This window comes from Syngnathus floridae, chromosome 12, assembly GCF_059516105.1.
Source record: "Syngnathus floridae isolate MCC-2025c chromosome 12, RoL_Sflo_1.0, whole genome shotgun sequence".
In the NCBI taxonomy this organism is placed as follows: domain Eukaryota; kingdom Metazoa; phylum Chordata; class Actinopteri; order Syngnathiformes; family Syngnathidae; genus Syngnathus; species Syngnathus floridae.
This window is the reverse complement of record NC_142424.1, coordinates 4,305,711-4,332,176: the sequence shown is the minus strand read 5'-3', so window position 1 is coordinate 4,332,176 and position 26,466 is coordinate 4,305,711. Positions and strand designations below refer to the sequence as shown.

Here is a 26,466-nt window from a genome sequence, read left to right as displayed (position 1 = left end):
TACTTAATGATGTCACACAGGCAATTTTATTAACTCAAGCCTCCACTCTGTGAGGTTGATAATGAATGCGACCACCTCTCCAGACACACAGGTAGTAGGCAGTGCTCACACATCCCGCTATACACACCAGCAAGATGGCCACCACCACAACCACCTTCCACGCTGTGGATCTTGATTTTCTCTCATCTGAAACATCCAAAGCAACAACAACAAAATAATGTTAAACAGGCTAATTTAACCAAAAACTGAAGGTTAACGAAAAGTTAAAGATTACCTTGTGCCTTGAGAAATGGCAGTTCTCTTGTAGTTGTCATCAGGTTCTTTAAGTCTGGTGTTATAGTGACAGTTTCTGTCATCACTGTGCTCTCAGGTATTATCACAATCAAGTAGTCGTCAGAGGACTTTCTAAAAAGTGAATCTAGTTCTTCATCCTGCGATTTTGCCTCTGAGAAGGTCCAATGGCCCAGGATAGGTAGATCAGGAAGGCCTTAAATGTAGAAACAAGGTTTGCTAAGAGTAGATAAAGTGGGTGGTGCCTTCAGGTCTGTGTGTTCATAGTGAACAATTAATAAATAAATAAAATGCCATCTGCACAGTACTATATTTTACCGGAATCATTTGAGGAATGTTTGTTAGCCGCCTCTTGCCGTCGAGTGAAAATGACAGTGCCTACGAGCTCAGGTAGCGACCGTCACGGCTCACCTGAGTTTGGTCATGTGACTGTCACATGCTGGAAAGTGACGTCATTTCCAGTCAACAACAAGCGGTGAATTTTGATGCTTAATTCAAATTCCACAAACTCAGAAAGTCGTTTTAAGGGGCGCATAGAAAAATATTTGTACGTAACTTTCTCCAATAAACATTCAAATTAAACGGAATAAAATTAAAAGTCAGCTCGTCGTTATCAAGACACCTGGCGAGATTCCAGTGGATACAGTGTGTGTATGTGGGGGGGGAAATCAATTGTTTTCTAGTTTAATTAAACGTGAAAATTGCTAAAAAGTATATCTAATAAAGTGAGCAAAACACACTTACTTCGACGACCTCTTGCTGCTGTCAGAAGTGCCAAAAACACAAAATGAAGAAGAAGCAACATGACTGAAGTGCGAGTCGTAAACGAGCGTTCTTTCTCCTTAAATGCACGATAGGGTAATTAGAATCAGCTGCAGGTCGATAAGGAACAGTGGCTTGACGTTTCTTTTTTTCCTCCATAAAAACCTTAATTGCACGGTGGTGAGACTAAACTTAATCCTCTAAATGACAATATTTGTACAGTTATTGGGATTTGCGAGCTGTGTTGTCAGTAGTCGAGAGCAGTGGTTCCCAAATACGTGTCCAAGTGGAAGCACTACAGGGGGGTACGTGAGATTTTAAAATATATTTAAGAAGTAGAATCCATGCAAAAATCCTTTAAAAACCATTTTTAAATTATGTGAATATTTCAGAAAAATACATGTTCATACAACAAATATCTATTCTGTAGGTTCTTTAAATTAATTTTCCTGACAACCCTCCCTTCCCTATAGCAGATTGGTTCGCCCCAAGCTGTCATCCCGCTGAGCATCACCTGTCAATTAAAAACTTTATTTAAAATTGATTTAATTTCCCTTTGAGAACTAATATTTACTATGACTGCAAAAGAGGACATTTTATGTTGATATATTTTGTGTGCTAATCTTTTTTAATATGTTTTTAATATTTGTATTGTGGCAAATAGCTCCAGAGAGATCACTATACAAATGGAGCAAAGTTAAATACATCAGACAATGACGGCATGGCAATCTGCTTTAATTCTTTTTTACCCCAACCAAAAATGTTTTGTTCTGCTTTTAATTTTTGGCTGAAAAATTATTAGTATGAGAAACCTTGATTTACAGCAAATAAAAACTTGACGTTCCCAAACATCATTGTATTATTTATTTTTTACATTTATTTCACAAGTCATACAGCAGTTTTTTTCCTCCAGTTTTGCAAACAATAGGGGAACATTCACTTTGACAAGTGGGTCTGCAATGTGAAAATATTCTAAGATGTACCCCATCTCCAACACTCAAAAACAATACCGAAAAAAATACCTGTACAGTATTTCTTTACATCAGTGGCATGCGACCACACAGCTAACGCAAGTAAACTCTGAAATGTTAACATTGAATATGAATATAGAGTATTATTCGTTGTAGTCTCCCTTTCCTTAGTCCTTTTCAACCCCACCACCAAAACATTACAATAAATGTAAAACAGCATTGACAGTTATTGCTACCATGGCAAACAGTACACAAAAATTCAAACACTCCCAATATTGTATTTAATGGCCGCTATTCCCTTGCATAGCTCATAATTCAACAAAAGTACCACAAACGGTAACCATGTGCTTGGAGATGCCAACATATGACGTAACAGCGATGAATACGTGTGAAATCCACAATTTTACAGTACCATATCGCAAAAGTGGAGTAAATTGCATTCCCGGTGCAAAGCTCAATGACTCCCATAACTTACAGCTTGATAAAACCCAAAGTGCAGAGTAAAAGGTGTAAAGTTCCGAAGAATATAATTTGTGAGGAACAAGGTAGTGAATTATTTTGGCAGACTACGGTAGGTCAAAGCAGAACAATATATGGCTTACGGCGAGGTACATGCATGATGAAGGACAAAACACCCCAAAAAAAACAAAAAACAATGGTCTGTGTGTACCCCGCATTATGAACGCTGACAGCAAAGTGCTTCCCTGCCGTATCACATTAAAAGACCTTGACAGTCACAATTTTACAGCAACACACCTGCATAGTTATATATAGTACAATGTCAAGATTTATTATAAAAATCCCTTTTTTACGGCTCTCTTTAAGTGCTTCGTCGCTCCTTATTCCTCCTTCTCGTTGTGGCCGTAGACCTTACGAAGGCTCGAATCCAGCAGGTGGTCCACAGACCTGCAAGGTAAACGACAGAGTTGGTTCTGAGCAATACTTTTTTAAGTTTGCTTGACTTTTCCCTTCATTCAGAATTTATGCATCATTTTGAAATATTTTGATTTAACCGTAACTCTTGATGACAGTGATGTATGAAAAAATACCTATCGATAGGGCTGATAATGAAAGGGATGATTGAGAGGCCGACGGCCGTGGTTGTCCACTTGCGCACGGGCAGAGGCAATTTGGTAGTGCGGCCCAGCAGGTACAGCGTGGCGGCGCACACACGGTTAATGGTGAAGCCCGGCACGACGATGGACGCCAGGGCCTGCCACACAAACGTGTCCATTACCGCTGTCGCCACCCGCGTCTTCTGGCCCGGCTCATTCCCGTGCGCCTGAAACGAGCCCAAGAAGAATCTTTATTACAATATCTTCGATGTGGTCCCACTTTCTCTTGACTGAAAATGACATCAGAGTTGCTCAGGTGACAACCAATCACAGCTCACCTGTTTTTCGAGCTTGGTGACGTGACAAGCCGAACTGTGATTGGTTGTCACCTGCAACTCACCATCCCGTTCATACTCACCGCCGCTGCTTTCTTCCCTTTGTCCACGGCATCAGCCGAAACGTAAGCAGTGGCCACGACGTAGCTGGCCCGAACCAAGCTCACTGGAACCAGCGGACGGAAGGCCTCCCCCACCTCGTTGGCGTACCCTAAAAAATGGGGGGGGGGCATGTTGGTCTTAGAGTGATTCCTAATGCTCATGATTCATGAAGCGTTGCTGCAGCAGAAATGCCCTTGAGGTTTCCCCTACTAGTGGGACAAAACCTGTACTTAAAAAGCAGATTTGTTGCTATAGTTAAGTATACAGACCAAAAGTGATACACGCTCATGAGTTGATGACTCCTTGTTAGTCACTGCCTCAACTTGCTCAACTACTTTGGTCTGACTGAGCTGTTCACACCTACAACTCGAAAATTGCACAAGGTCGGATAAAGCGTCAATGCAAGTAAAAAGTGTTTGTCGTTGCACTTTGTGGGACACAGTGATCTCGACGGCCACGTTTGTGATAAACAGCCATTTTTAATGACAGCTGTTCCTCGCCGCCCCGAGTTAGCTACCGAGCAAGCTAGCAGCTCCAGGGTGACCCTGTTCCCTTGCTTCATTCCCGCGTTTGCTTCAAGTCAGCTCCGGGGAAGGAAAAAATAACAAATGTTACATACCAAGGAAGCGGACCCATGTGTCGCGATAGATGTCAACTTCTCCACTCGTTTTTTCTCCCGTGGGCTCCATGCTTCTTTTTGGCGTGATTTACTCCATCGCTCGAGTAAGAATGCCGACTGTCACCAGGGTAGTGTTGGCTCGTGAGTGAACGATTCGTTCAAAGGAATGAATTATTTTCAGTGAACGACTGAACGAATCACTTCTTAAAGTGATTCGTTCTTTTTTCAGTTCATATGAATTCAACCAGTAGATGTCAGTAGTGCGCATTGAAGCTGGTGCCACCTCGCCGTAAAACAAAACGAAGAAGAAAATGATCTATTCTTATTCCATTCTATTCTATTCTATAGAAAGAAATGTGTGAATTGCCCGCGACAATTATTATTTTAATTATTAATTATTATAATTTTGGGGCGGTGGGGGTGTAGTTGTATTGTTTGATGTATATGTTGTTCCCACGGGATGTTGTAATACAGAGAAAAATGTGTGCGTTGCCGTTGTCAACATTTGAACAAATCTTTTGAGTGAACTGATTCTAAAGATCCAACTCACTTAAAAGAACTGGAATGCACATCACTAGGGATCCTGGAGGGGGCGTGGCCCCCCTTACGTCACGCAACCGGCTTGTGCGGCTGTTCTCATATTTACGACTGCACATTTTGTACACCAGGTGGGATCATTCCGGTAATTCACTGGAAATAATGCTACAAAATATAGAGTAGCATCTACTCAATACAGTTCGATCCAAAATATAGCTCACTGCACATTTTGTGATTGTAAGCATTTTATACGGCCACACCTTTTTTATACATTTAAACCAATAGAACACGTGTATTATTACTGACGGAAAAAGCGACCAATGAGAGTGAGGTACACAGACAGCAAAACCAATGGGAAAGACGCTAGCTTTGTATGGGAAGGTGACGTAAGATTCACCATGGCCGCCGTCGGCTGCTGGACGCATAGGCAGAACTCCAAATCAATATATATATTATTTTCTTCGCAGAAGATGACGCCTTTTAAGCTATTGTGCTCTTTTATTCTCTTTATTTTTACTGTTAATCACTGTATCGCTGATGACGACCACGAAATGGAGGAGTTCTTGAAACGGGAGTATTCTCTCACCAAGCCCTATCAAGGTATCGCCCTCGATGCATTGAGGAGAACATTCTCGAACATTTAACACTAATTGCGTTTTATTTTAGCTACTTAACGCCTTAAGATCAATTGCTTATATCTGGGTTCTCATATCTGACAAATATTCATGTATGACTATCACGTGGGTGCTTTTGTCGACATGTGACCGTGCAATTTAAAAAAAAAAAAGAAAAAGAAAAGAGCGCGTGTGTTTGTGTTTAGCCGTGGGGTCTTTAAGCTCATCCCACTGGGAACTGATGGGCGATGCCATGGTAACCACGGAGCAGGTGCGACTCACACCTGACATGCAAAGCAGACAGGGGGCAGTATGGAGCAAACTTGTGAGTATTTACTACTGTGGAAGTAGAAGTACAGTACAGGTAACAAACCTAACTTTGATTTGATCATATTTGCCTTTCAAGCCTTGCCATCTGACAGACTGGGAGATGCAGGTGCACTTCAAGATTCACGGGAAAGGGAAGAAGAATCTCAATGGTGACGGCTTGGCTATTTGGTATACAAAGGAGCGCATGCAGAAAGGTAAACATGATCGGAAATGCTCTTTTCTACCACTTGGTGATTGTGTTTTCTTTTTTGTATCGTTGTCACACAGGTCCTGTTTTTGGGAATAAGGACAACTTTACTGGTTTGGGAGTTTTTGTAGACACATATCCCAATGAGGAGAAACAGTTGGAGGTACGCCCACGCTTTGTGGTCCATAGTCAGTGGGTCTAGCAAAGTCACCTATTTTTGCTTTCTTTTACCTAATTATTCGCAAAAAAAATATTTCTGTAATACTCCAAGATGCCACAAGATGGCATTAAAGCCCTGTCTAATACATACAGTACATACAGTCCATTAGAGCCAAGGAAATTCTGTGGCTCATGATTTTATCTTTATATTTCATATTCAAAACATTTCAGGGACTGTAGTTTTTCGCTCTTCACGACTCCTAGCGAGGGATTACTCTTGTTCTAGTGGTGTTTTGTAAAGGGGCTGTCTTTTGTGTTCTTTTGTGCACTCACACGGAGACAGGCACAAAAGAAGAGATACAGTCCAAGCACACAGGTAACCATCTTTGGAATGTGCTTGTTCAACATGTGAGCCTGATAAGAAACTTAACAGTGCAAACAATAATGATTGCCACCTAAAGTCTTGTGCATCTTTATCCAACCTCAAGAGGATCTTCCCCTTCGTTCTCGCCATGGTGGGCAACGGCACCATCGGCTACGACCACGAGCGGGACGGCCGGCCCACCGAGCTGGGGGGTTGCAACGCCATGGTGCGCAACCTCAAGCAAGACACCTTCCTCTTCATCCGATATGTCCGGCGCAGGCTAACGGTGAGCCTTTGTTATTAGCCTCAAATGAGCTAATTTGATGCTTTACAGCCGATCATTAGAACATATTTTACAGTCGCGCTGTTTTTATTCAGGTGATGATCGACATTGACGGACAACACGAGTGGCGGGACTGCCTGGATCTGCCGGGCGTGCGGCTGCCCAAGGGCTTTTATTTTGGCGCCACCGCAATTACAGGAGACCTTTCGGGTAGAACACCTCACAGATGTGCTCAAAAATCAAACGAGGTTGAATTCTGAAGCAAGTGTAGTTTACACCTTAAAGCAACAGATGGCAGTATTGTACCAACTCTCATTCTCCTGATTGAGTCAGTCAAGTATTAATTAACTTTTCTCTAACCTGAACCCAATAGACAACCATGACATCATCTCACTGAAACTCTACCAACTGACGGTGTTGCGGAACAAACAGGAAGAGGAAGACCAGGAGGAGGAAATCACGATACCCAGCGTGGATAACATGGAGCTGCTCAGATGTAACACTCACACACATGAGCTTCATTCTTTGCACCACTCTGACCTTCTGTTGTCTTCCAGTGGGTCGCACTGAGGAAGGAATGAGCGGGTTGGCCATTTTCTTCACGGTGCTCTTCTCCATGCTGGGCTGCATCTTCCTGGTGGTCGTCGGCCTGCTGCTCTACGGTCACTGGAACGAGAATCGGCGCAAGCGGTTCTACTGAGAAGGAGGACGGGAGGTGGATTAGGCTTTGGGGAGCAAAACTTAACTGCACTGAGTCCACCCTGCGGCTGACAGAAACCACTTCCTGGGGACGAATCCTGACGCTGGACTTTATGCTCCATCTCTTCTGAGCAGCTACTTTTGAAGTCTTTTACTGTTGACTAGGGGGTCCTGAAACCTTTTTCCAAGAACCACCTCACAATCCTTACACCGATGAAACATAACTACTGTGTATCCCTGAATGCCAGACAAATTAAAAGTTGATTTTTTTTTTTTAAATTACTGTGAATAAAGTTGTATTAGAAATAAACACAAACATTTTATACAGTGATTCATTGCAATGCCTGAGTAAACGAATCATTTTTAATTATTAGACTAGGACAGCGAATTGAAACACGAATGTATTAGTTATGTGTATATGTTTAATTTTATTAAAAAAATAAAATACAAATGATGACCCAAACATCACACAGCAGACGTATTACTTAAACCCGAAAAAAATAAAAATAATATATAGCGATTATTATCCATCGGTCAGTGCTTCCCTCCTCTCTTTTCACTTTTTTTTGGCGGAAAACAACATAGAAAAAGTCTTATTTGGAAAGAGGAACAAAACCAATCCACCCACAGCGCCTCAATCAAGTCCACTTCCTTTTTCCACACTGAGGTCTTCCATTATGCAAGATACAAAAATTGTATGTCTCTAAGTATGAAAGGCATCAGTTAAATATTCATTGGGTTTAAATATGGAAAAAGAAAGTCGCTGTTTTAACACAATAAATGCACCGAAAGAGTGGACGGAACAGTGACACACCCACCAAAGTAAGAATCAATCCAAACAACAAGCACAATTTTCTTCTTCCTAGCAACGTAATCAGAAATGTTAGTGGTTGAGAAGGAAGGTAAGTTGTTACTTTCTCCAAATGAGGAGTAAAAATGATATATACACAAACAAAAATTGCCTTTTGAAGCCCCTCTGTATACATACATGTTGCTGTAGCATTACTTTTTTTTTTTAATTAACAAATAGTCCACAGACACACAAAAAAAGAAAGATTACAGTACAGTGTTGTGCCACAGTACTGAGTTATATTGCTAGTACTGGTGCCCACATGACAGGAAGTGGGAGGGCAGCATAGAACAGTTAAGTTTTTGTTTTTTTCCTTTTTTTTTTTCTTTTGCATAGCCTGGTTAAGTGACGTACAGTATACGCGACACCGCAGATGGAAAACTACCATTCCGATATGAGGATGAAATGCTTTGGCTTAATGGACAGGAAGGAAAATGTTCGATTTTATGTTGAGCAAAGCAAGGGAGGAGGAAAAAAAAATGTTTAAGCCCGACCAACATACACTTGCTGTTTTACAATCAGATCACGCTCAATTGGAAAAAAAAAGTCCAGCGGCCTCCAAAGGATCGCGAGACATTAAAAGTGGATGGACGATCGTGACCGATTATACATAGCCCTTAATCATCTCAGTAAACATGAAATCGAAGGAAGGCCATGATGAGCAATTTTTGGAGAGCCATCTTAAAATCTGCACGCACAAAAAAAAAAGGATGTTTGATTAATCCACAGCCATTTTTCTTTGAGTTAGACTGAAAAGAAAAAAGAAATGCCTTAAAAAAATGAACGGCAAATGTTTGTAACTAAAATTTACATTTTTAATTTTTGTAACCACAATTATTTTTCCGCAACAAAAATACTTGACTAAATCTCATGATTCTGTTAACGTTCCAACTTTTGCTGTAATATTTTCTTCTTGTAACATTTTCCCCCAGTGTTGTCTTTATTTCCGTAACAAGTTTTCTGAAACAAAAAAAATCTCTATTTTTGTTATTTTATGAATGTAAAATTTGTGAAATTATCTATGATTTCATGCAATTTTAAGGAAACCGTCAATCTTGGGATATAAACGTTTTCCCTTAAAATTATCTGTCATTGTTTTTGGGATATATTTATGGTTTCAACAAGCTATTTGAATCATTTAGGGGGATGTCAATTAATATTTAGTTTGTCTCTACAGTGGGGGTTTACCCAATAACGTTCATTCAAATTAATTTGGTTCTTGTAAGATGTTGCCCGTTACCACTGCTAGCCGAGAACACATGTTGAATTCAAATTTTATTTCCCGCAGTCCGACCACTTTAGTACTAACAATGTGGAGACGTGCAACAGCAGGAGAAGCACACAATTGAAGTTTGCCAACATCCACTTCAAACTTCTCTCCTCAACCCTTGCCCCCCCCCTCGTCTCTCCACTACCAGTGGAAAATACCACAACAAACCCCTCACGAGTGCCAAGAGCTCGGACTTCAGAGAAGCCTGACGGCATCCTTGGAACCAGAATGTTGTTGCAACTTGACAACATCTTCACAACTACCAAAAATTTGCAGCCCATCAAAAAAAAAAAAGAAGCTAAAACTCAAGATCTAATCATGCCAACTAACAGCATGCTTTTCTTCCAAACTACACAAGTCAAAACACAAGTCACCCCTTGACGTGAGTGATGGAGACTAAAGAAGCGACATTTGAAGAACCGCGCCATCTTCCTGTCTGAGCTGAGTGTAATTTGTTCATTCTGTCACAAGATGTTCTTTTCCACTCATGTGCTCAGCAGAGTGGGGACAAGAAAGAAATGTGGTTGACCTTGCTGGTATGCGTCTTGACAGTCAACATCCCCAGCGGATGGTTGAAAGTCAAACTGAAGGAGCGGTGGTTGGTCGTCTAGTCCAGGGGTTCTCAAACTGGGCTCCACCGGCTGAAGCTCGGAGCTCTGCGTAATAATTTTCAGTTATTTATGTTCATAACGTAACCTAATTACGACTCCCTCCCTTAGGTTTAGGCCAATTAAATGATGTGGTCTGAAATACCTGGATTAAATAAAGTTTTTTATTCACAAAAGATCTATTTTTACAGGATTAGTCTTTAATTTTTTAAGAAAAGGCTTGTTTTTTTTTTTTAATTAAGGCATTTTTTCCAAAAGGTATAAATTACAATACAGCGGTACTTTTGAAATTCACATTAAGATATTTTCTTCAAGTTCAACTGGCGTTACAATTAGGAGGGACATCTCGGGGGGGGGAAAAAAAAAAAAAAAATCCTCACTGGACCCCAAAAGTTTGAGAACCCGTGGCCTAGTCAATGCCAATCAGCTCACTTAATGCAAAACTTATGAAACTTGAAACGGACAAATAAGCGCGTCATGTCGAGAGGTTAACGATAATCATCTGAGCGTAACCGGGAGGATGAAAACAGACATTCGCCCGCGGTAACAATGCTAAAGTCGAGTGTCGCACCGGATTGGCTGACCTAGGCTGGTAGAAGACACGCCGGCTCACACCATGCTGTCTCCGGCGCTGGTGGCTTGGCTGGCCATGTCGCAGGTGTGCTCTTTGTGTCTGAAGGCGTGTTGCTGCTGGCGGGAGCAGCATTCCCCGCCGGTGGCCCCGCACACGCGCCGCTCCTCGTCGCTCTCCTCCTCCGGCCCTGAGCCGTCGTCCAGCTGGCAGACGCACACCTCGATCCCTGAGTCGCCGGTCACGTGACGGCGCCGAGTGATGAGCTCATCCTCCTCCTCCGGCAGCGGATCCTCTGGGTTCTCCTGAGCCGAGGACGGTGGCGAGGACGAAGAGGAGGCGGCGTCCTGGTCGGAGTGTAAGGCAACGGCGGCCGGCCCTGGCTGGGCGGCTTGTGAGGGTTCTGGCTCGGGCTGACTAACTTGAGCGGAGGGAGCTTGGGCCGCCTCGGGAGGGTTTTCAGAGTAAGGGGGCGGTGGGGTGGGTGGATGACCCACCACCTCCTCGTAGTCAGGAAGCTTGCAGTCATTCCAGAATCCTCCAAGACAGAAGAGCAACTTCTAAATAAGGGGCTCCAGACACACTCATAACTATCAAGGTAGAACTTCCGAGAACAACACCGCAGTGAGAACAAAACTCCCGTCGGAAACCAAACAAATGATCTTCTACTCACTGAGGTTGAGCGGTGGTGGTGAAATGAAGGAGCTGGAAGCGCCCTGGTAGGCCATAAGGCTGATCTCACGCTGCCGTTGCTCCTGCTGCAGCCGCATTTTCACCCTGCGGTGTCGATACGCGCAGCAGCAGCTCAACATGATGATCAGGGTCCAAACCAACCAGAACCCTGAAAAGATTGGGGGTAGGTTCTGGTCAGAGATAGGCTGGACGTCCATCCACAGATTTAGTAAACGTGGCATGAATAATTGCAAACTTAAACTTACACCAGAGCTCATAGTAGTAAGTGCAGCATTCGGTTTCTCCGCAGCAGTAGCCCATCTCGCAGCGATATTGCTCATTGTTTACCCCGAAACAGAACTCCTTACCCTGATTTTGAAACAAACAGCAAACACGCGCACACAATTTCCAATGCGAGTCAACATTTGACCACATGTGAAAGAGAAACTGCGTTTGAATGGTTAAAAAAAAAAAAAAAAACATTGCTTAAGGCTGTTCAGCTGATCATAGTTATTGTGGAAATAACCCCCGAAAATTGAGCAATCTGATTAAATGTTATTGTGATTTCAGGACACGGTAAGAACATCGCGAGTTTACTGACCATGAAACAATAATCCAGTGTTTTGGAAAAATAACAGCTCCAAGTAACAAAAAAAAGAGATGCAGCTTTTTTTTTTTTTTTTTTTTAAATTGAGTTGGAACTATGGTTGGTCTCCATGCAAGACAATATTTGGACAGCTCACACTAAGCTACCATCTCATAAATCCTGTCACGACATTGAACTATGCCTATTATTGTACTCGGATGCTTATGCACGTTTTAAAATGGCACAAGTCGAGTTTAGGGAAGTAGGCAACAAGGATACAAGAAAACAGGTGTTAAAACTACATTCAAAAATAAGTGGAAAGAAGGACTACTGTGAATTAAATATTTTAAAACAATTTATAGCAAGTTTGAACCTTTTTTTTTTTTTTAAAAAAAGAGCCAGTTCAGCAGTGAGTCAATTCATTAGGTGTTTCTCAGCTTCACCCAATGTCACAATCGATAAAAAGTTTGCTAAAATGTTTCCAAATGTTGAAAAGAACTGCTAAAAGAGACTCCATCCTTTTCTAGCATAAGGCTAGCTAGCCTCTGGGCCTAGCAAGCTACTCTGAACAACCTCGAATAAACCCGTTATTTCGCCGGGTGGCTTGCCTGTTAGCAAAAGCTAACCTTTATCTCGACCACCTTCATCAAACTTCAAAATGGGGACATTCAAATGGCGTACACGGTAGTTGTGCTTCGTCCGAGTCTCATCCCAATTGACCATCGACCAAATGTCGAAAAAACTTTGAATAACTGACGTCATCGGCACCGAACGCAAGCTGAGCCGGAGTCGGTTTCTTTTGTGGAGCAAACAAAAAGAGGATGGAGGTGAGGCCTTGGCCAAGCCCACAAGCCTCGGCCTCGACTGCGAGCGGCGACCGACATCCAGAGCGCTGGCGTCGGCTTACCTGCACCAGACAGACCCCGGTACACAGGAGCCCTACAATGGATCCCAGCGTTTTCTGCGGCATCTTCCTGGGTTGTCAGCCGTCGACACGACGGAAACCATACAAGCAAAAGTGGATTAAATTTCAAAGACGTGTCCTGGTGTCTTCGGGTGGCCGTGGCGCTGTATTTAGCGGTTCCGCCAGTCGCCTTCCGACATGTTTATGTTGTTTCTTGACTGAGATGGAGTAATATGAGAAACTGCAGGGGGCTCGGCGTGCTGCAGGGGGCGCTGTGGGCGTTGTTTGGACTAAATAGATTGGCAATTGACGTCACGTTCCATGTTCAAGGCTAAACTTTTGATAACATTTAGTTTGATGAAAATGTCAGTGCTGGGATTAATAGTCACATATGTGAAAGTCATAAAACTCAAATCCTAACATTTAAAACCATTTTTAAAATCAAATTCACTGCACTTTTCATTTTATTTATTTGCTTAAAATCTCTGTAATGTTTGTAAATGCTGTCTACATGTACTTTTAATTATGTAAAGCACACTGTGTATGAAATATAGTCATAAATAAAGTCCAACTGCTCAGTCACAATATGTATTTGCATATATCTCTTCACACATCTGACTTGCATTAGTTAGCTGCTCTAATGGTAACAATTGCAGTGGTTCTCAAACTTTTAATATTAGTAAGTACCATCTTAAAAAAAAAGCTTGATTCTCATAGTACCACTAAAATGACTAACATTAAAATAAAGTTCCATCTATTCTGTCATGTCCATTCTAGACGAAAGGGTGTCAGAAATTATGCAAACAGTTTCCTAATTTGTCTCATTTATCACATTAATCAAACAATGCTGTCGTTACCTACCGGTACTTGACGTCACAGAACACGGCGTGGTGATCTTCCACGTGGTTAAAGCGATGTTAATCCAGTCAGTTTAAGCAGGAGCCACTAATTCACCGGACAGCATCATGGTAAGTTATCAATCCACATGCCTGCTTGCTGACTAGTTAGCATTTGTCTCCAATGTCTCCGAACGGGAAGGGAAAATGCATTCTGTCAAAAGAGAAGAGTTGGTGCCATTACTGTAATTAATGATCAATGTAGTTTCTATACTTCTAGACGAGTCTAGATGAGTAACTTTTTGTGCAAACTGTCTTTTTTCTATTTTCAAACCAATTGAGTACAAGCTATTTAATAGGAGAAAGATGCAGAGATAGAATGTCGTGATTCAGTATTTTTTTTCTCTTCTTAAATATTGACTAGTTCCTCACAGCCAAGCTTTAATAATCACTTGATTCCAATTTGTACATGTGACTTGTTGCGGGACAGAGTGACAGTGTTTTATTCTTAGCCACGTGGGAAGTAAATAGCTTGAGCCAAAGCCTTCCTGAAGGCTCTTTTGGAAAGCGTCCATTCACGGTGTACATTCCTAATCTCACCCAGCGGGAGATTTCTCTCCAACAATGCACGGCACAGCCGCAGAGCCTTTCAGGTCCAACATAATCTGTCCGGCTGTCAACAGTACTGTAACCATCATGACATCATATTAAGTTGTCCAAATCAGATTTTAATATTCTCAGTGTAAAGAAATGTAAAGTAGAAGTGGGTGTGCACACTTATGCACCTTTTGGGTTTTTTTTTGGAAGGGCCTGCTGTCCGTCCTGCGGAGATTGAAGCAACCTCAAGACCAGGAGGTTCGCTTGCTTCTGCTCGGCTTGGACAACGCCGGCAAGACCACGTTGCTCAAACAGATGGCCGCCGAGGATATCAGCCACATCACGCCAACGCAGGTAACAAACACGCGACCTATCTGTAGAGTACAAAACGCCACTGTTATGTATGTGTGAGCAGGGATTCAACATCAAGAGCGTCCAGTCGTCTGGCTTCAAACTGAACGTTTGGGATATCGGAGGACAGCGGAAGATTCGCCCTTACTGGAAGAATTATTTTGAGAACACGCATGTGTTGGTACGGCTTGCGAGATTAAGTACATTTTGTATTATGTTCTGAATATGTAGGATTATTGTCATTTTTTTGTGCTTGCAGATCTATGTGATTGACTGCTCGGACAAAAAGCGGTTTGAAGAGACCAGTTTGGTGAGATGATGGTTTAAATTGCATGTGTATCTGCCTTGTCGATTAATCGGGATTTATGAGCTTGCTTCAAGATGACACCAGTTAGAATGGGCTGTAAAAGTAAACACACAACAAAAATTAATTACCTGCAAAAAAATCAATGGATATTGAAGAATCAGGATTTCAATATCAATAAAAATTATCATTGATATTTTTTTTCAGAATCGCCCATGTGTTTTCCTCAGTCATATCGAGAATCATCTTTTCCTATTGATGTCATTTATTCATTACAGCAAAAAAACAAAAACAAAACAAGTGTTGTATGTGTGAGCAGGATTAAAGAATATATAAATACGGTTACATTGTCTGTCTACATGTGTTGCTACACCGTTTGTGTTCAATTCATTATTCAGAGCGTAATAGCGCCGCAACATTGACGCTATTTTGCACAGGAGCTGGCCGAGCTGCTCGAGGAGGACGATCTGGCCGGCGTGCCGCTGCTGGTCTTTGCCAACAAACAAGACCTAAGCACCGCCATGTCGGCCTTTGAGCTGGCCGAGGGGCTTAACCTCCACACGGTCCGAGATCGAATGTGGCAAGTCCAAGCCTGCTCTGCCGTTACCGCCGAGGGACTGCAGGTACACATGCTACTGGATACATTGTGTGCAAATACCAGGAAACAGCAGCAAAGCACTCCTTATAATTTTTCTTGACTCACTTCAATAATTCTTTGGCACCAAGAAGCCACAACATTGCGCCAAAGCATTACTTTTATATTAGACAAGCACAAATTACGCTATTGTCCATACAAGCACATGGACTGATAAAGTAAGACTACTGATTAGCGACTTCATGAACCCGATTTAATCATTCTTGTTTTTCCCAAACCCAGGATGGCATGAACTGGTTGTGCAGGAACATAAGATTCCGGAAGAAATGAAGATCTCGTGAACTTGAACATTATGCATAGTGTGTTCTGTTTTGTTAATCACTAAAGTTGTAGACATGTGGTGTTAACGAATATACCATTTGAAAACAAAATGGCTGAACTGTATATAATGTAAATATGACCTTGAACTGAAAAGTGTGTACACTACGCAATAGCAATGATGACTGCTGGCAGTGACAAAAAAAAAAAAATCATTTGTGTTGTGTAATTATCCAAAATAAACCCTAGAGGGAGACCTCTCCCTGTTCCCAAATACACTTGTGCAGTACAATTGTACCATTCTACCTTTCTACAATTTGTCTTTTTATAGTAACCAAATTGATGTGAGGTAACAGAATTCAAATTAGCCAACCATCAACAGTGATAATTTTGCAACCAACAAAATAGTAACCTTTGTAAATCTGTTTTTGGGGTTTGGTTCCCAAAGTGTGAGTTTGGAAAAGGATGTTCTCAGGTACCGTTTGGAAATGAACCCATTTGCAGTGGCCCACATTGCACTCAGCATTTGTTTTCAGCTTGTCTTTAGCGGCACATTTGCAGCATTAATCCAAAGTGACCAAGTGCTCCGCTGTGGTCCGACAGGACATTTACATAAAAACCTTTTTCCACGACTAATAGCTCGCCACTACAATTTGCATTTATATAGGTCCCTTCATAGCGACATGATTTGGTACCTTTACCCATGATAAAATAAACCTCCTTTGGCCTTGAGTTACTGGCCTGCTGCCGCCCGTGTAAGCTTGGCTGCTTTTAATGAGAGCAGAAATCCCCAAAATGGACTTGTAGGATCAGCTTCGTGCTTTCAAGGACTGCAAACATGCTTGCACTTAACCTCTTCGAGAGGTCATATGTTCGATATTTAGCCAATACTTTGTCTTTTAAAAAAAAGTAGTAAGACTGCGAGGAGCAATTTAGACCAGGGCTTCTCAACCTGGGATGGGGGTACCCCCGGTGGTCCACCAGAAATAGCTCAGTGGTCTGCAAAATTGTCATGTCAAATAATTTTTGTCTTCATGTATGTTTTGGGAATATGGGAGGAAGCCGAGTACCTAAAAACTACGCCTTAGCTGAAATTTGAACCCTGAACCTGCAAACTGTGCATTTGTGCCAACCACTATCCAGTTCATGCAAATGCCTCCAACAGTTCCAGACGTTCTCCAAAGGAGGAGAAAGTCATGAATAAGGAAATGAAAGTCCGCCATGTGAGACTGAGGATAAAACGACCCGGCCCACCCCACCTTCTTCTCTGCTTAATCATTAACATCAAATCTATGTGATAATCAGCCAAGCTTTAAGGAAAAATATACCCAATTACACACAGAGGTAGCCTGCAAAATCTTTCCAATTTAATATCAAACAATGGCACTATGGCGTCAAGCGCCCTTGCCTTCCCCTAAGAACCAAAGTGGATTTTTTTTTTTTTCTTTACCAAATCGAGCGGATTAAAGCGTCGGAGTTGTGGTTAACTGTGTGGCTCAATCTCAGCAAAATGAGAAGCAGTCAGGCCTGCAGAGGGTCATAAATCACGGGACTTTCCCAGCCACTGGGCCCCGTACGCCGGCCTCCCACGCAGGGGACGGCGAGGCCACAGTCTGATTGACTCCTGAGGCCCTCAGAGGGCGGAGAAAGGTAAACGTGTCCTGTGACTTAATTACAGCGGAGACACTCGGCAGGTCAAGTCAGCGTTAGATCGTTAAATTTAAAAAAGAAAAGGAACAGTAATCTTATTGCCGTTATTCTATGTCAGGGGTGGGCAATTCATTTTGGAAAAGAAACCCGAATGCTTGCAAAGGGCCAAGCCAACACGCTAGCCTCAATTTAGCCTTTTTTATGTATTTAGAAAAAGACATGTTGTCTTGTTTTAGTAAATTGCTAAGAATATAGCTAAAATTATGACCACTGTTGTCAATTTTGAGAGTATTTTTGAGGAAAAATATTATTGGAGGCTTCGGGGAATATTCAATAAACTAATAAAACGTAGTTCTAGTTTTGGCAACATTGCAGAGACTAGCATCCACTCGTTTGCTTATGAAGTTTCCAAAATAAAAGCAGCACAAATTTTACATTTCATTGTGAATTGACTATTTTCCTGATCAACATTGGTGAATTGACATCAAATAAGTATTACTTGTATATGAAAACTAAAATATTCTTCTATATATATTTATGATACAAAATGAATTATTTTTGTAAAAAATATTTCAAATTTCCTTTTGGATCAAAACAAATACAATTTGTGTTTTTTTTCCCAAATGCATTGCTTTTTGTCAAGATTATTTTTACAGCAACCGTGCCTTGAAATGTGTCAAGCCGACGCATAGCGAGCAGGTTGAAAGTTATCGACTCAGCTATTACAAGCATTTACACAACTATCTGAAATTCATAGTTACAGTAAATAAAAGTGCTTTATTAGATTCTTGTCTTTGATTAAAAGTTAGTGGGCACGAGGCACTAAAAGAAAATAGGCCCGGACAGCAATTACATGCTCACGGATTGTTTGTTTGACCCGCGGAGTCCCTCCTGGCTCGTTCCCGGGACCCTCCTTTCATGATGGAGCAGATAACGGCTGCTAGTGGATGATAAAACTAATCGCAAATATCCACATTCCTTCCTTTGATGTGTGTGTGTGTGTGTGTGCTATTATAAAACTGCGGTCAAGTCACAAAAAGTGTGAGGACTGTAAAAATGATTGTCGGGGGGGTTATCAGTCGGGGGACACCGGGGGAGAGGCTCAGAGAATAGTGGGGGTCAGCGCAGCAGGTGGGCCCGGTTGGGGGTCCTCGGCTGTTTGATGCTCCGCTTAGACGGGGAGTGTGAGGAAGTGAGAAGGTCAAAACAAACCCACGGCTTGAGTGGAATTTGAACAGGGTCTTTTAAAGGCGTACGACAATCAGGCCGAGCTTTGACCGCAATAGCCTGATTTTCAATTTTTATACAAAATCCGATCAAAAGTCACACACTTTTATTTTTTGCTCCATGCTCACGTTAGCGTTGCAACATTTACAGCGTAATTCCGAAAAGCAATTGTGAGTTAATGAAGGTGTCAGAGCTGCATGCTAACGCTAATACATTGTCTGTATTTGAGCGGACGACATGATGTGGATTGACGTGATGAGCCCGCTCGTCCCGTTACACGCACTTAGCTGCTCACATCTTCGCCGCCGGGGAAAATCCTGTCCGCCGGATAATAACGAGCATAAAACGTGCCGGAGGCGTATCAATCACCTTCCTGCGGGCCAGTCGCGCAGAGGTCACAGTTCACGCTCTTGACCCCTCGCCGACCTTTGACCCCCCCGACTGCACCGGCAGGAAATAACACTTTCCGTGGTCCAAAACGTTTCCCGGATTGACTGATTGCCCTTATCATTTGAGGGATTCGCTCGGCTTCTCTTTCCCCTGTCTGTGCACCGCAACCGAGCACCCCCCCCCCCCCCCCCCCCCCCCCCCCGTCCCACCACTCTCGTCCCTGCCTGGCGCTCATAATTTGACTTTTTATCACCTCGCACTGAGAAGGGGACGCAGCGCCATCCGTCACCGCGGCCGCACGCTGACAGCTGCTCGCACATGCATGGATTTTTACATTGGACTCAATCGGCGGAATTACTTCACTGTAACCGATTCGATATTCCACAAATGAGGCGACCGGGCGGCAGCGGGCGGCCGCGACACACACTCAACCGCGTTCCGTCGGAAAAGCCTTCATCGATTTCGCCAGGCCTCGGAGCTCGGATACTTGGGAATAAAAACACAATTAATCATTCGACTTTGGTGATTCACATGTTCTGCTACGTTCTTGTATAGTAAGACGTCATTATGAACAAAAAGTGGGCCCTTTTGGTTTGACGCAGACATTTTGGGGCAAATACCGCAATTCGTACTTTGACTAACTCCGACAAGTTGCTCAAATGAGTTCCAATTAGAAGCAATACACTGATGCTCAACAATAAAGTTTCTTTATCAACAGTGTTTACTCTAAATGTGTTTTGGGGTTTTATATAAATGTGGAAGTTTTTAATAACTCAGTCAATACAAATAATTAAATTATTAAAAAAAAAAATCTCTGCATGTTAAAATGGCCTAAACGCTCCCTGCTAGTCTCTCTGATGTTAGCATTGTATTCCGGGAACAAGTCTTCTGAATTTCTATTTAAAGACAGAGGAAAGGGGGGAAATATTTTTCCGAGGGGCTTTTATTTTGTTTGTACATTGCTGCAGCCTTTTATGGTTTACTTGCACGCGCTTGCGTGCGTGCGTGAGTGTGTGCGCGACTGTGCGAGCGAGGCAGCGAAAAGAGGGAATAGAAAAGAGGTGGAGAGCGTTCTCAATTTCCTTCTAAAAAGAAAATTCATTTGCAGTTGCTAATGTAATGTCATCGTTGTGTTTACCGAGCGTGGATGATGTATAGGGGATGTTGCATTGAGTGAGACTGCTTAATGATGCATAGAATTAAGTCTGTGGCTTTCAGCTGAGCTCCCATACCCCCCCCCACCCCCCCGCACACACACTCCCTTCCTGCTTCCTCCTGTTTTACCTCGTTTAATCCACACCCACCTCCTACCCCTCCTCCTCGTCCTCACCTCGGCAGCCTCTCTCTTCTTTCCATTCCTGTCGTGGACTGTTGGCCACACGTTGCTGTGTGCTCTGTTGCCTTACTCCATCCATCACTGTGGAGGTCGGGGTGGGGGGGGGTCCAAAGTGGTGGGCACGAGGGGGTACTAGTATAAAGAAGAGGAGTAAAAATAACATCCGGTTGAAGAAAAATAAGCAGGAGGAAAACATGTATTGGTTGGTTAAAACCAATTCAAATTACTCACGTGAGTAAAACAAAGCAAGCAAGTTGGTTTCATTGTTGAATTAAAATTAAAAAAATATTATAACTACGAGTAATACACAGTTGATATGTAATTTTTTATATATATTTCTAATCTTTACCTGTTGAGTAGTATGACAAGTCTATTCTTCTTTGGTTGAGTCTGCATGACTGTGTTACACTGCCTCCTGGTGGCCAAGACAGGCACACTAGAAGGAACCACACAATGAATTGAACTGCAGCATTAAATCCCGATACACACACACTGTTATTATTCGACGTTTTTATATCATACATTAAAGAATACTATTCGTCCTTATTAAGAGCAACTATGGCATTTCAGTTCATTTTAATAGGGAAAAAAAGATTTGCTACACAAAGCAAACACATTAAGTGTTTGTATGGCAGCCATAAAATGTCAGTTTTCCACAATATGTCCACTTTGACGTATGTCACGTCAGCCCAATGGAAGAGCCGTAAGGTCTCGTTAGGACGCGCAACACAGAACACACGCTAGTTGTCGGCCATCATCATGTGTGTGATTGTGTACGTGTGTTGATTTTCACTCTCTCTTTCACTCAGTCAGTCCGGCTATGATGCGTTCTGTCCGGCCCCATTCATCATCGCCGCCGCACACGCCGAACACACACACAGAATTATTATTTCTCTGACGGGCGAGTGCTTGAAAACAAATCCATTTCTCTGGCCATCAATTTATCATTTGGAATGGCGGAGTCACAGTTGAGTTGTAAGGGGCGACGGACGCGTCTGTGCGTGTGTGTGTGTCTGTGTACAAGTAGATCTGCAAGTGGATTGTGTGTTTGAGAGATCACTGTGAATTTGGGAGAATTTTAAGTGCGTGTGTGCGTGCGGGCGGGTGTGCGTGTCCTCCTTCACCTGACGTCGGTGATAATTTATCACTCCTCCTAGCTTGGCTGACAAACTATTTGCAGGAAAATTAGTTTTTCCGCTACGGATTTGTCCTCTGGGAATAGAAAACGGCGAGTTGCTGTATGTGTGTGTGTGTGTTTTATTCCATCACATAGAGATGAATGTTTGTACACACACACACATCTATACACACTCATAGGGACTTGAGGTCTCCAGTATTTATTGGGGGGAGAAAAAGGAGGAGGGGAGGTGCTTGAAGATAAATGAGGTAAATTAATAGAGTCACTGAGGGAAAAGATCCGCTTCCGCACCAGCAGATCTGCTCGTGACGCTCACACATACACACGTACCTCTGCCCCCCCCCCCTCCCTCCTTGTCACCCCCCCCTGCGCCCCTGTTTGCCCTCCTGCAAGATGACAAATGTAACAGTGGGCCACACAGCCATCAGAGCATAATGTCAGCTTAGATCAACACTGGCACAAAAGCAAATATCACAACATCAACACTGCATTACAAGTGTGTGTGTGTGTGTGTGTGTGTGGGTGCCATTACGACAATGGCTGACCAGGGGTCACAAGATTCCATTCTCACTTTCAAGCTCATCAAGCAAGATATTGACAATGTGCTTGGCGGAGAATTACACGACAGTAAAGGCCTAATTAGGCGGCCGTTACCCTGAGCCATCCATAATCGTCCCAACACGACCGAGCGGTGGGTGGGTGGGACGGCGCCCCAAAAATAAATCTCGACACCCCCGCCATCCCCTTAATGCCTGTTAGCATTACTGTGTTAACATTTCTCTCCACTTTATTGTCCGCTGACATCAGCTTAAACAGCCAACGTCAGCAGCTAGCTAGTCAGCGTAATGAATGTAATAAGGAGTCCATTTGTGGAATTAAAAAAGACTTTTCATTTGGGAAAAAAAATGCTCACGGAGATTTGGGGGCGGGGAGTCTGTGTTGTGGGTATTTTGGAGATAATTAGTGTATTTCTGCACCATTGTGCAAATGCCACAAGGGCAATTTCAAGGAAACATGGGCATCTAAAATAGCAAACTATTTAACATGTTAAATTTAATCCAACTAAATCCAGTTCCTTGGAAAAGATTGTGTCATTTTTTTTCTTTTAAATAAGGAAATATAGTACTCCAAAATATTGCCCTGAATAAAAACAGACATGTCATAATTGCGTCTTGGTTTAATGCTGCAATCCAATTCAAAGTGCTCCTCTTGCTGGTGTTCCCGTCTTGGCCACCGGGTGGCACTCAAGTACAATAGTCACGCATATACAAAGGAAGAAGAATTAACTCATTTGTGTAAAGTGCAACAGCTCTACAAAAATAAAAATGTTTCCTGGTTTAAAAACAGATTAGAAAACACTCTATTCATAATACGTACATATTAATATATTTTGACATCGACTAGCCTCTTCTTTATGCCCTGACTCTCTCAGACGAAATGCAATAACAGCATGTCGCCATATGGAGGACGGCCATGTTTAGGGTTGTTGATGCTCGTCCTCCATGTTGTCATGTCTGACCCCCCCCCCCCCCCTTCCCACCACCGTGCTGCACCATCTGTTTCACTCCCTCATTTCTTTCTCTTCATTTCGACCGTCCACCTTTGTCCATCCCATTGTCCCCTCCCGCACCCGCCCCCCCATTTCCGCTTTGGGCTTGCCCTCTAACCCCGCCGCCCAACCAAAGGCACCCTCCCCTCCCTTTCTACTCCCATCAGCACCCCAAATCTTCTTGTTCTTCCCTTAAACGCCCCCCCGCCCTCGTCTCCAGTCTTTTTGGGGGGCTAATAACTGTTGCCGGTAAGCGGCACACAAAATCCCAGCATGCCGGCTTTTGTGCCCCGTACAATGGCACGCAGGCTGTTAGCAACAGGGAGGCTCGGCCCCGCGACTGATGTTCAGGCCACAAGGGTCGACGGAGCAAGACCTCCGTCTCAGCAGTGGGAAATAACTGAGTACAAATACTTTGCTACTGTGCTTAAGCATCTGTACTGTACTTGAGTATTTTATTGTTTTGTCTTTCACACTTATTCCCTGAATTGGAAAACAGATATCACAGATATCATTGAGCTTTTTTTGATAACCAGTTCACATATTTTGACGGCATAAAAGACTGATCTTAACTTAATCTTAAAAGTTGTCTTCCACTAGCATAATGAAGCTAGTTAAACATACTGTACAGCAATTTAAAATATCTCTTTGTTCCATTGTAGCCAAGTTACCATGACTAGCACTGCAAATAACTTTTAAATTTTGTACAAAAGTACATTTCTACTTTTGTTTCTAGACAGTGTTTCTCAAAACAAGAATTTGTGTTTTTCTAATTTTAAGAACTGAGTTTGCGTACTTTTGCCTCTTGTTTTTCCGTCGACTTTTTTGTTTTAATCCCACCATTAGAGAAGCGATTTTACTTTCTCCTCGTTACTTTGTCAAACCATAACAGCACAAAACAAATGAATATTCCCGTCAAGGGGGGCGATACAAGGTGCCCCTGCACAAATTAAACGACACAAAAATGTATGGTCTTTAAATATATAAACTTGTAAACAACTAAAGTTTCTCGAGCTGTAGAAAAACGCTTACCTTCCATATGTACATCAACAGAAAAGAGTCGAAGTGTCGCATTAATTATTGATGTAGGGGAACCCGGATTTTTTTTTTGTTCCGTTGCTATTTTTTGTTCTTTTGATAATAGAGAATTAAAACAAAAAAAGAACATGTCAGATTGATCATTTCAACACATTTTGTATTATTAAAATACAGTACAGTAAGTATTTTATTTTTTTTCTCAGGCCCAATTTATACAAGTAGACGTACTTTTACCTAAGTACTTGAGTATGAGAGGATATCCCAATGTGGTAAACAAATGCACAGCATGCGTCTGATGGACACACTCTGGTAATTGCGACATCAGAGTGACTGGCCGAGCTTGTCCTGGTGCCTGGGCGTCACGCGCCGTCTCCATGGAGATGGGAAAAGGAGGACCAGTGGTAGGGACTCGAAACACAACAAAATTATCCACACACTATCGAAGTAGGCGATGCATAGTCGCCATGGCAATGGCAGGGATTTCCTCCGCAATCCTATGTACAGTACGCCATTCACAGTAATTGGCCACCAGGGGGCAGCATTATCAGGTCAAAGCTCCTCAGTAATTCATTAATTTCATAGAGGATAAAGAATATATGCCAGGTAGTATTGTTATGTTATACGTCTGCATAAGTTGTGTCAAATATTGCATAACTAAGAACTTGTTTATGTTTATTTCAAAATTACAACATTTTAATTGGGAGTGGCATTAAACAGCTGGATGTTTTTTAATATATTATTATTATTATTATCATTATTGGATCAAATATTCACTATATGACAACTGCTCCTTATTTTGAAGTGAGTTGAGTAGAATTCTACTAAGAGGAAATGCGAAATGTGTGTTTTCAGCACTTGTGGGCCTAATGGGCTCATCAATAGCAAGGCTATTATGACCTCATTATCTGCCTCATCTCGACTCACTGACCACAAACACACATGCGCCCACTTATAAAATTGTCATTAAGTGGGCTTTTCCCCGGGAAGCATTTATCTTAAGGTGTGTGTGTGGGGGGGGGCGTTGGGGTAACGCTTGGGATGCGTGCTGCGGGAGCGCGCACGCACAGGCATGGGGGACACGAGCGCGCACCGCTGAAAAGATTTAATTTATGACTTTGTTTTATAATGCTGTCTATTTGAAGACGGGATTTGTGCTGTGTCATTTATTGTGACGCAGGAAATTCAGGGTTTGAAGGAACCATGAAATGACCCGACTGCCAATCAATCAATAAAGCTTGTTAAACACGTTGTACAGTGTGGCCGTTCGGAAGTGTTGGTGTGACCTTTCACCGGATATTGACACCTGTCCCCGCAGGTCATGAGGCTTTTTTTTTTTTCCGCAAATCCGGACAGAGAACCCCCCCCCCCCCCTTTTTTTTGTGTGTGTACATGGTCACTGAAAAGTTTGTATTATCACACATTTCACATACATCAAATACGAATAAAATGTAAGCATCTAAAAAAAACTTTTGTAAAGTGCCAGATATTGCTATATTTTGATAAATGAGTGGTACAAAAAGTTATATCTACATTATATGGCAAAAGTGTGATTATTTTTATCATGGATTCTTATTTTAACTATTAGTTAATATCACTGGAAATTATGAACGAACATTTTTACAGTTTTATGTTTTTTTTAAACACAATAAAACAACCTCACACAGGGTTAAACCATTAATACAGCATTATTTTAAATTAGGATAGTTTTCATGCATACATATATATGTGTGTGTGTGTGCGTGTGTGTACCTCGGCAAAAGAGAAGCCCTATCATTAACCGCAATAATCCACACAGTATCATGACAGTTGATAATAATCTAGTTGTTGTTTTTCTAATCCCTTGTTAAACTCCCGCTCACCTCTCTACTCTGTTGTCAACTTGTCCCTGCAGGCGTCATTTTGTGTGTGTATGCGCGCGTGTGTGTATGTATAGCACCTATACACACCGCCCCATTGTCTTGCATTTAAAGAGAAAACTTCAGTCACCGGTAAAAACGTTCCACACGTTTCCCTTCTTGCACGTTTTACTTCAATTTGGGACAAGACCAGAAATAAAGATTTGAAAGTCCATCTGTGTGAATTTGAAACAGGCAGGCCCACCACGGGGGTGTTGTATTGCTGTCATTAGAGGTGTTTTGTTTGTTTAACAGACTGCTGAGAACAACCTTAACAACCTTTGCAAGTGTTGGCACCCTGCTGACACCTGACGCGCGGCCTGCAGACGGAGTAAGCTTGTTTTTTAACTACTCAAAGGAAAAACACAATCATATCTTAGAAAAACACAATTAAGTCATAAAAAGCACACAGAAAATCTGCAGACAAGACACACGGTCCTCAGTGACGTCATAAAAGAGCTATTAAAATCGAC

General features: G+C 42.4%; 4 protein-coding genes and 2 long non-coding RNA genes across 9 annotated transcripts; 2 read left to right on the top strand and 4 right to left on the bottom strand.

Moving 5' to 3' along the window:
* Positions 1–3: 3 nt before the first annotated feature.
* On the bottom strand, positions 4–1,345 carry LOC148389631 (uncharacterized). The gene is made up of 3 exons (XR_015861845.1): positions 1,036–1,345; positions 275–487; positions 4–186 (listed from the first exon to the last, which is right to left on the bottom strand). It is a non-coding gene; the product is annotated as an uncharacterized LOC148389631 (long non-coding RNA).
* Positions 1,346–1,894: 549 nt separating this feature from the next.
* Positions 1,895–4,331, bottom strand: mtfp1 (mitochondrial fission process 1). The gene is made up of 4 exons (XM_088392633.1): positions 4,136–4,331; positions 3,498–3,625; positions 3,074–3,306; positions 1,895–2,930 (listed from the first exon to the last, which is right to left on the bottom strand). Exons 1-4 carry the CDS (start codon positions 4,203–4,205, stop codon positions 2,864–2,866), a joined length of 498 nt encoding a protein of 165 aa, XP_088248759.1. The 5' UTR covers positions 4,206–4,331; the 3' UTR covers positions 1,895–2,863.
* Positions 4,332–5,038: 707 nt separating this feature from the next.
* On the top strand, positions 5,039–7,776 carry lman2la (lectin, mannose-binding 2-like a). 2 transcript variants are annotated; one of them, XM_088391897.1, is made up of 9 exons: positions 5,039–5,272; positions 5,493–5,611; positions 5,693–5,810; positions 5,884–5,966; positions 6,306–6,338; positions 6,451–6,612; positions 6,705–6,819; positions 6,983–7,105; positions 7,167–7,776. In XM_088391897.1, exons 1-9 carry the CDS (start codon positions 5,071–5,073, stop codon positions 7,307–7,309), a joined length of 1,098 nt encoding a protein of 365 aa, XP_088248023.1. In that variant the 5' UTR covers positions 5,039–5,070; the 3' UTR covers positions 7,310–7,776. The 2 variants fall into 2 exon arrangements, with proteins under 2 accessions (XP_088248023.1, XP_088248024.1); XM_088391898.1 differs by lacking the exon at positions 6,306–6,338 and having other exon boundaries at positions 5,040–5,272.
* wbp1 (WW domain binding protein 1) lies at positions 7,713–13,207 on the bottom strand. 3 transcript variants are annotated; one of them, XM_088391899.1, is made up of 5 exons: positions 12,773–13,207; positions 11,546–11,648; positions 11,281–11,448; positions 10,621–11,145; positions 7,713–10,084 (listed from the first exon to the last, which is right to left on the bottom strand). In XM_088391899.1, exons 1-4 carry the CDS (start codon positions 12,833–12,835, stop codon positions 10,646–10,648), a joined length of 834 nt encoding a protein of 277 aa, XP_088248025.1. In that variant the 5' UTR covers positions 12,836–13,207; the 3' UTR covers positions 7,713–10,084; positions 10,621–10,645. The 3 variants fall into 3 exon arrangements, with proteins under 3 accessions (XP_088248025.1, XP_088248026.1, XP_088248027.1); XM_088391900.1 differs by having other exon boundaries at positions 7,713–8,846; positions 12,773–13,206; XM_088391901.1 differs by lacking the exon at positions 12,773–13,207 and adding an exon at positions 12,492–12,743 and having other exon boundaries at positions 7,713–11,145.
* A 708-nt stretch (positions 13,208–13,915) lies between these two features.
* On the top strand, positions 13,916–16,001 carry LOC148389627 (ADP-ribosylation factor-like protein 3). The gene is made up of 5 exons (XM_088391902.1): positions 13,916–14,556; positions 14,618–14,734; positions 14,813–14,863; positions 15,295–15,480; positions 15,735–16,001. The coding sequence occupies exons 1-5, from the start codon at positions 14,518–14,520 to the stop codon at positions 15,780–15,782; spliced, it is 441 nt and encodes a 146-aa protein (XP_088248028.1). The 5' UTR covers positions 13,916–14,517; the 3' UTR covers positions 15,783–16,001.
* On the bottom strand, positions 14,313–24,167 carry LOC148389626 (uncharacterized). The gene is made up of 4 exons (XR_015861681.1): positions 24,093–24,167; positions 20,723–20,809; positions 20,368–20,505; positions 14,313–14,576 (listed from the first exon to the last, which is right to left on the bottom strand). It is a non-coding gene; the product is annotated as an uncharacterized LOC148389626 (long non-coding RNA).
* Between the last annotated feature and the right edge of the window lie 2,299 nt (positions 24,168–26,466).

Coding starts and splice junctions, on each gene's coding strand:
- mtfp1 (XM_088392633.1), bottom strand. CDS start 4,205: ATGGAGCCCACGGGAGAAAAAACGAGTGGAGAAGTTGACATCTATCGC. Junction 3,307..3,497: donor AAGGGAAGAAAGCAGCGGCG/GTGAGTATGAAC, acceptor GGCTCGTTTCAG/GCGCACGGGAATGAGCCGGG. Junction 2,931..3,073: donor ATTATCAGCCCTATCGATAG/GTATTTTTTCAT, acceptor TTTACCTTGCAG/GTCTGTGGACCACCTGCTGG.
- lman2la (XM_088391897.1), top strand. CDS start 5,071: ATGGCCGCCGTCGGCTGCTGGACGCATAGGCAGAACTCCAAATCAATA. Junction 5,273..5,492: donor TCTCACCAAGCCCTATCAAG/GTATCGCCCTCG, acceptor GTTTGTGTTTAG/CCGTGGGGTCTTTAAGCTCA. Junction 6,339..6,450: donor GATACAGTCCAAGCACACAG/GTAACCATCTTT, acceptor TCCAACCTCAAG/AGGATCTTCCCCTTCGTTCT.
- LOC148389627 (XM_088391902.1), top strand. CDS start 14,518: ATGGCCGCCGAGGATATCAGCCACATCACGCCAACGCAG. Junction 14,864..15,294: donor GGTTTGAAGAGACCAGTTTG/GTGAGATGATGG, acceptor TATTTTGCACAG/GAGCTGGCCGAGCTGCTCGA. Junction 15,481..15,734: donor TTACCGCCGAGGGACTGCAG/GTACACATGCTA, acceptor TCCCAAACCCAG/GATGGCATGAACTGGTTGTG.
- wbp1 (XM_088391899.1), bottom strand. CDS start 12,835: ATGCCGCAGAAAACGCTGGGATCCATTGTAGGGCTCCTGTGTACCGGG. Junction 11,649..12,772: donor CCGGGGTCTGTCTGGTGCAG/GTAAGCCGACGC, acceptor TTTCAAAATCAG/GGTAAGGAGTTCTGTTTCGG. Junction 11,449..11,545: donor TTACTACTATGAGCTCTGGT/GTAAGTTTAAGT, acceptor CAATCTTTTCAG/GGTTCTGGTTGGTTTGGACC.